Here is an 8,678-nt window from a genome sequence, read left to right on the forward strand (position 1 = left end):
ATGGGAGAGAGAGGGAGGGATGGGAGAGAGAGGGAGGGAAGGAGGGACGAAGGGATGGGAGAGGGGAAAGAGGGAAAGAGAGAGAGAGGGAAAGAGAGAGAGAGAAGAGGAGAAAGAGAGAGAGAGAGAGAGGGAAGAGAGAGAGAGGAGAGAGAGGAGAGGGGAAGAGAGGAGAGAGGAAAGAGAGATTGGAGAGAGAGAGAGGAGAGAGAAGAGAGAGAGGAGGGAAGAGAGAGAGAGAGGGGAGGAGAGAGAGAGAGAGAGAAGAAGAGAGGAGAGGAGAGAGGAAGAGAGAGAGGAGAGAGAGAGAGAGAGAGGAGAGAGAGAGAGACTGAGGGACGTGGAGAGAGGATGAGAGAGAGAGAGAGAGAGAGAGAGAGAGAGAGAGAGAGGAGAGAGAGAGAGAATGAGTGGGGAGTAGAGGAGAGAGAGAGAGAGAGAGAGACTGTGAGAGAGAGAGAGAGAGACGATGAGAGAGAGAGAGAGAGAGAGAGAGAGAGAGAGAGAGAGAGAGACAGACAGACACAGACAGACAGACAGAGAGACAGACAGACGAGAGGGAGTGTAAGGGAGAAGGAGAGGTGAGAAAGGGGGAAATGAGAAGGGGGGGGGGGGGCAGATTAAAGAATAGGGACGACGAAGGACGTAAGGGGAGGAGGAGGAAAAGAGAGGAAAAGGGGGAGAAAGAGGGACACGGAGAACAAATGGAGAGAAATTAAAAGAGAAAAGCAAGGAAAGAAAAGAGAGAAAGGGGGGGGGGGGGAAACAACGCGGAGTGATAACGGTAAACAAAAAGGAAACAAGAAATCAGAAAGATGAAGAATGTGGAAATTAACGACATGTAGAGATTGAAAGGGTGACTGCGAAAAGAGGTTTGCAGAAAAATGGAGGGAAAGAGGGGGAAGGGTTAAGGGAGGGCAGAGAGCAAAGAGGAAACGAAGCTAGGAACCGGGAGGGGGAGGGGGCAGGAGGCATGGCGGCAGGGGAAGGGGACAGGAGGCATGGCGGCAGGGGAAGGGGGCAGGGGAAGGGGGCCGGAGGCATGGCGGCAGGGGAAGGGGGAGGAGGGATGGCGGCAGGGGAAGGGGGAGGAGGGATGGCGGGAGGGAAGCCGGCAGCGGCGATGGAAGGAAGGGCGCGCGGGGAAGTGGCGCCAAACTATGCGAATCCAGATCCAAATCCTGCCGCGGCGGAGACCAACGAACTGTGCACAAAGGCGCCGTTGGATTCGCGGAATGATTAATTATGCAAAGCTCTGTGGTCGATGTAATGAGACACCTTTTAAGGGTTGAAATCACGGACTTGTGTGATCCGTTGCGAGACGTTGCGATGATGGCACCGTCCGCCTGCGATGTGCATTGGTGTGGCGTCGGGAGGTTTTCGGGACCGCAGTTTGCCTTGGTGCCCGCCGCCTCCTTCCCCGTGCGCCCACCCCTACCCCTTGGCGCCCACCCCTCCCCCTTGGCGCCCACCCCTCCCCCTTGACGCCCACCCCTCCTCCTTGACGCCCACCCCTCCCCCTTGACGCCCCGCTCGTTCATGGCGCTGAGAAGGGCGTCCGAGTGCCTCCCTTCCCTTACCATTTCAAGCATGATTTGGACTCTCTGGCTTAAATCATCAACAACGTTATTATTATTAGCAGGAGTAGTAGTTATTGATTGTTATGTAATCTACTGTTATTTGTTATTTTTATAATAATGATTATTATTATTACTGTTACTATTCATTCATAACGATTACCATTATTTTAGTAATAATGGTGATTGCGATGTAGTTTTCTGTGGCCGTGCGAAGGGCCCCAGTGATTGGCCGGGGCCGCCGAAAACAAGCAGGATCCAACTAGGATTCCAATTTACCAAATTACAGCATCTCACAGATCCATCTCCTCGGGAACAATCGCCCCAGAATTCCCACAATAGGGAGCATTTGGCGGAGGAGTCGTCTTCCTCTCCGCGACGACTCCCCTGATGGGTCCAACCTCTGGTCGTTGGGGAGAACTTCGCCCAGTTCTGCGTAAAGATGCTAGTAACCTTATATATATATGTGGGAGGGGGTGGAGAGAGAGAGAGAGAGAGAGAGAGAGAGAGAGAGAGAGAGAGAGAGAGAGAGAGAGAGAGAGGTGTACGTGTTTGTAGGTGTAGGTATATTAACATGTACGCACATATGTTTACACATACTTACATAGTGTTATAATGGATTTAATTAAGCACACGTCCCACAGCTTTTCGAAAGGTTAAGAGGGCTTGGCTTTCAAGTGGAAGGATTCCATTGAAAACCTGCTGTAAAGAAATGCTGCTTCCAAAAATGAAAAAGGGGAAAAAAATATAATTGGTGTTGGTTTCCAGAAATTCATGCACAGGTATCCGTGGTAATGAAGGTTTTAGATGAATATTCATAGTATCTTTATTGAGCAGTTTTGCGCTCTGCCTGTGCAGGTTGCGTACAGAAGTTGATTTCTGCTGGTAATAGCTTTTCCTACTGGGGGGTTAGAATACGAATTCTGTCTTGCTTTGGCGCCAGATGGAAACCCCGCTTGTGTGGAAAGAAAACAAGGCTTTCTCTTTCGCCTATGCCATGATCCGAGGCGAACGGGGATGCGCCGCGCAAGCCAGGAGGGAGCGGGGAGGCAGCGGCTCCGGGGGAAGTGCGAGAGCACGAGCGCGCGTCTCGAGGGGGCCATGTTTCTGAAGCGCCCGGGATGAAGTTCTGGCGTGCGGCCCTTAGGAAAAGGTTCCTGAAGCCACGTGGCCACGCTAGGGTCATTGGGCCTCGCCTCCCCAACAAGGCCCTCGTCCAAAGGGCACGGCTCAATCTTGCATGAACATAAGGAACCGGTGCGTTCTGGTTCTGCCTCCCTGCTGCTCTTCCCCCTCCCCCTCTCTCTCCCTCTCCCCTTCCTTCTCCCCCTCCCCCTCCCCTTCCCGCCGGGGTCCTCTACTGTGCTATTGATATTCCAGATAAATATTTCTTGTTATTTACTTTTCATTTGAGGAGTCGAAAGTCAACCGGGGGCCCTCCTCAGTTCTGAATACGGTGATATATACATTTTTATTTCTGGTATGTTGGCGAAGGCCGATTTTGTCCTGTGGTCTGATAGAGAGACGGTGACAAAAACAGAGAGGATCTTTTTTCAGTCTGGGAGTGAGTATTCGTGTATCCGTTTCTCATTGCTTGTACTTGTCACTGTGTCTGTGAATGCGTGCGTGTATTTCCTTGGTTGCAGGGGAATATGTTAGGGTGTGTCAGTAAGTGTGACAGCTGGAGGACGTGGTGGTGTCGGCCAGTAATTGCAAGGGTGCAAGCGTCGAGTGCAAGCAAGAGCGAGCCAGGTAGAAGGAGTTGGCGTCAAGGGGACAGAGGCGAGTGAGGGTAGGAGAAGGGGTCATGGAAGAGGGCTGTAATATCCGGGTGCGGGGCCGTTGTTTGCCTAGTTTGTCTAGCCCCGTGGGCGCAGGATTGAATAGTTTACTTAGTCGCACGATTGTCTTGAACAAGTCACCGTGCGCCATTGCCCTCTGATTCGGAGGACCTTGGCTACCCACTTCTGCTGACTAAAATCCGTTCTTCTGCTTTGACTGCAATCTTTCGGGATTACTTTTAAGATCTCTCTCTCTCTCTCTCTCACTCTCTCTCACTCTCTCTCTCTCTCTCTCTCTCTCTCTCTCTCTCTCTCTCTCTCTCTCTCTCTCTCTCTCTCTCATCTTTGACGAACTCGACTTGTCCGCCGCGATGTACGCCTAAGATATTTCTCGTTTGGGAAGTTCTTCGAAGTAGGAGGAGGAGTGTCTTAAGCCAGTGTTTTGTCCTTCACGCTGACTCCCATTGAGCTTCGGGGATCGTCGTGCGCGGCGTCCTAATCTAATATTCTTCCCAAGTCATGTTGGCTCCCTCAGAGCGGGTGTTTTCGTGAAGGACATGGTCGCTCATGGAGGAGAGTGGAAGGGGAGGTGTAGGGGGAAGGGGGGAGGGCTGCGTGGTATCCCCCCCTCCCTTCTCTCCGACATCATGTAGATCTCTTCCATGTTTTGTGACGTTCTGTGATTGCTTACGTAAATGACGTTTGATGAGAAGACGCGTTTTTCCCAAGATCTTTCTCTGTGTTTTGCCTCGCTTTTTATGACCTGTTTTCCGTCCCGGTTGTTTGTGTTCGACGACGCATAATGTCGTGCTTAGAGTTATTTTGATGAACATAATTTGAAAAGGAAGTTAGCATGCTTGGTTCCAAGACACGCGGAGACGCGAGCACGTGCACAGCTGCATGCATCTGAGAAAAGAGGCAAATTGAGAATAGGAAGGGAGGGAGAGACAGATGGGGAGAATGGGGAGAAAGAGACACATAAACGGAGAGAGACCGGGAGGGGGCGAGAGACATACACAAACAGAATAAGAAGGGGAAGAGAGATATCCATAGGCAGACTGGCAAGTATTGGGGGAGTGGAAAAGATGCAGACAGACAAGCAGAGGGGAAGAGGAGAGTATTGTACCCACGTGAGCACACACACACACACACACACACACACACACACACACACACATATACACACACATATACACACACATATACACACACATATACACACACATATACACACATTCACACATACACATATTCATGCATTCACACATACACATATTCACACATACACACACACATACACACACATACACACACATACACACACATACACACACATACACACACAACACACATACACACACACAACACACACACACACACACACACACACACACACACACACACACACACACACACACACACACACACACACACACAGAATCGGGAGGGTATAGGAAGGGAGAGAGGAAGAAGGGAGGGAAATAAATTAAATCACAGAAAATATTGACTGGATCTGGCAATATATTGTTGGAGTTGTAAATATTCATTACCCGCGGGATAATACTATTAGCACTTGTATCCGTATCGCCGGTCGGAGTATTGACGCTAACTGCATTACAGCACCTTCGGCTTGACACATATAAGGCGTCGGAGGGCACGAGAAGGGGAGATGCGTAAGCGGGTTTGGGCGCAGGGGAGGGCGAGGGAAGGGCGCAGGGGTAGGCGAAGGGAGGAGGGGAGGGAGAGATGCTCTTTCCAGTTGGTGCGCCACTTGTCGGGTTTCGCTTGCATTCAGACACCGCTGCAACCGCCTGGCTTCTGTGCTGGGCTGCTCAAGGTTGCTGTTTACCCGAAGGTCTCGGTGCACTTTCTTATATGCTGTGCTCTGGGATGTGGTCTGTTTCGTCTGGTTAGTGGCATGCGGAAGGGAGTCATTATTATTATTATTATTATTATTATTATTATTATTATTATTATTTAGTTATTATTATTTATTATTATTATTATTATTATTATTATTATTATTATTAGCATTATTATCATCATTGTTATTATTATTTTATTGTTATTATTATTATTATTATTATTATTATTATTATTATTATTATTATTGTTATTAGTGTGGGTGGGAGGGTGTGTTGGTGGTTACATTAAAAATCATTAATTCTGTTTTGTCCCTTGCTATTTTGGCTAACTACATAGGCGTGGGCAAGAATAGATGAAGCTGGTATATGGTCACAATTATCATATGGCTTTTTTACGTAATTCTAGATGCCCGAATGGTTTGGTTCAATATATTCAGTATACACAACCGTCGGTAAAGTTTATTACATTTGATGTATGATTATGTAATTGATGTTATTACAATAAGGATATGACAATTATAGTAATTCAACATTTACCTTTGCTCGTTGGCCAAAGTGGCTGTGTACCGTACTGTACAAGTATTCACATAATCTTAATATCAAAGTTTACACTTAATGTGGCTTCTTTCAGATTGCATATTTCATAGTTCAGCCTATATCCTAGGTTAATTTCCTCACTTTATCTTGCTCTACTTGAACCGCAGATTAATTGATCTTGTGAGAACTTGCCATAATCTTTTATGCTAAAGCCTTCGTGTTCTCCTGAGTGTGTATGGTATCCTGGGTAGAGGTATTTTACTGTATATACACACCTCGTCGTATACATGCTTATCTTGCTAGGTGATCGGCAGGGTCGTGCCTCGGAATTCTAACATGCACGGGTATCCACTCGCAGTGTTTAACGTGGACCACTTTTTTGCGATCTCTCTTTATTCTGATATCACTTGCAATATTTCTAAACCTTTTTCCGAGAGTTTCAAGGCACGGAGAGCACTCTGCAGATCGCTGAAATGACTCCTCTCAAACTTCGATTTATTAGCATTTGTGGCTGGAAGTCTTTATTTCTTGGCAAACAAGTTTCCGTAGTTCTAGTGTCTGCCAACCGTTTCTTTCCCACCCTAGCTAACTGCACTGGCGTGGGCAAACTAGAACTTAAGAAAAGAGGAATATTTTGCAATGTTTTCTGATAAATCAGCTGCTAGCGTTTCAGCGATTTCGCTGACGAAGAAGAATTCTTGAGATGTTAAGAAATGTATTGTTCCCAAGGGTTAAAGATGATCATTTTGACCACAAACTTAACAGAAAATGTCTTAGTTTTTGTATTACGTTCCAAAGAAGATATTTTTTGAGACACCTTGCACATAGGTCGCTCTCTATTCATCTGCCCAGGCATGAACAGGCTTTGTTACATTATATACCCGATCATAACGTAGGGTTGCATTCTGAATTAACACTATAACGTTTGTGTATCTTCTCGTGCCTCAGATGAGGTGAACAGAGTTACAAGGCTCTTATGCTTTATGTAAAGGCTTCATAATACATAGCACACCGAGATATGATATAGAGTTAATAGCTTCTGCATTGTTAAGTCTAGACTAAGTTCCCTCCAATTAGTTTCGTCGACCTTAATTGTCTGTCTTCAAGCCTGATTCTCGTGGCCGCCCATCACATGCATCTGTATTTATCTGGCATAAACCGTGGATGAATTATTCCTGTAAAATAATTCCTTATGCCAAAGCCTTTCAGAAATGTATGTTTTTAGCCAAGCCTTCGCATAAGACTTATAATATTGCGTGAGAATGTGGCAGAAGTACCAGAACGTTAGTATTCATCACTTGCGGAGCTTGCTAGGCGATTCATGATTAGTCCTTAGGGATTCTAACGAGCGATGGTATACATAAATTCCGCTCACATTATATGTAATATTGCTAGTACCGTTATTGAAAGTGTTCGAGCCCTGGGGCTCACTAGGTGAGTTGCAGAAAATTACCCCCGAACATTGATTTGATAGGTTAAGTTGGGTAAGTTTATTTACCACCCTGTCTATCTGCTCAGGCGTGGGCAATCGTGGTGACAGTTTCTCGTATATTTGACTCTGTACATTATTCTGTAGCTACTGTAATTGTACATAGATAAAATGAAAAATAGAAATCATACACCATACAAAAAAAATATTACTTTGATATGTTTTTGCCACTTTGTTTACATAACACGTTCTTTGTTCACGGCAATTTTACATAGTAAATTTAGGGTATAGTACGAGTTGATCTTTCAATGTATCAGGTGTTATGAAATATTCATATAGTTCTTTGTACCTCATGTTAGGTGGTCTGAAAGGCTGTATCATATGGCATTCGGAGATATAGTGCTCAAACATTCCCTTGTTTTCTTTGTTACACAATCTACATCTAGATTCAGCTGCACTTCTTGCACCGTGCAATTGTACATTCTGTAACTTAAACTTATTATGGCAACATCACGTCACATTGTCTCGTTTGACTTCGAAGCCACCCATAGGAAGGCTTGCTATCTCTATATTGATCGTAGTACTGCCTTATAGTACAGATTTCAGGCCTTTGAGTGTGTGTCAGATCTACTAGTTCTTCCTTATGAAAACTTTTCAGTATATGTGCAACCCTAGCTAGAGGTATACTAAGATCTATGTCCACAGTATCTTTGCTGCAGGCTTCCTTCGCCAGTTTGTCTACGTGGTCGTGCTTGCTCATGCCAACATGAGATGGTGTCCTTACAAATTGACTGTTGAAATTACACGCTATTGCATAAGTTACGTTGCGCTTAATGCAACTTGCAATTTCCTCGTCGCCACCTGCTTTGAACGAATAGAGCACTTTGAGATTGACAGAAAACTACTCCAGAGCCCCGAAACATTAAGAATTCCATTGCAAGGTGTATACATGCCAACTCCGTTTGTGTAGTGCTGGCCCAATTTTGTATTCTCATATTAACTTGATGTTATAGTAAGCCATTTTTGTATACAGCGAGAGCACAACCAGCTTTGTATCTAGACTGTACGATCCGTCAGCATAACACTCGTATACATCATCGCCCAAAGATTCTGTTTTCCTTTACCGTTGCTAACGCAATTTGTTTTAACACACAGTTATGTACACTTTTTGTGGTAGACATGGAAGGTGCAGTATCAATGTTGATTTGATAGGTTAAGTTAAGTAAGAAGTTTATTTACCACCCTGGCTATCTGCACAGGCGTAAGCAATTGTTCCTGTTTTACATGTATTTGACATAGTACAGGATTCTGTGCCTACTGCAATGTACACTAAAATGAATTTGATAGTTGTTAGTGAAATCTCGCGGCGGGTGTCCGTAGACTTTTGGATATATATTTTTCTCTTTGTGTGTGTGTGTGTGTGTGTGTGTGTGTGTGTGTGTGTGTGTGTGTGTGTGTGTGTGTGTGTGTGTGTGTGTGCGCGCGCGCG

General features: G+C 45.7%; 1 protein-coding gene across 1 annotated transcript in view; it reads left to right on the forward strand.

Annotated features, from left to right (window-relative positions):
- The window catches only part of LOC119580716 (extensin-like), a 10,719-nt gene extending 8,702 nt beyond the window's left edge, over positions 1–2,017 (forward strand). The window contains exon 3 of the mRNA XM_037928813.1: positions 1,867–2,017. Coding sequence (XP_037784741.1) covers positions 1,867–2,017 — 151 coding nt within the window. The remainder of the gene's footprint in view (positions 1–1,866) is intronic.
- The last annotated feature ends 6,661 nt before the right edge of the window (positions 2,018–8,678 follow it).

This window comes from Penaeus monodon, chromosome 14 (genome assembly GCF_015228065.2).
Source record: "Penaeus monodon isolate SGIC_2016 chromosome 14, NSTDA_Pmon_1, whole genome shotgun sequence".
NCBI lineage: Eukaryota > Metazoa > Arthropoda > Malacostraca > Decapoda > Penaeidae > Penaeus > Penaeus monodon.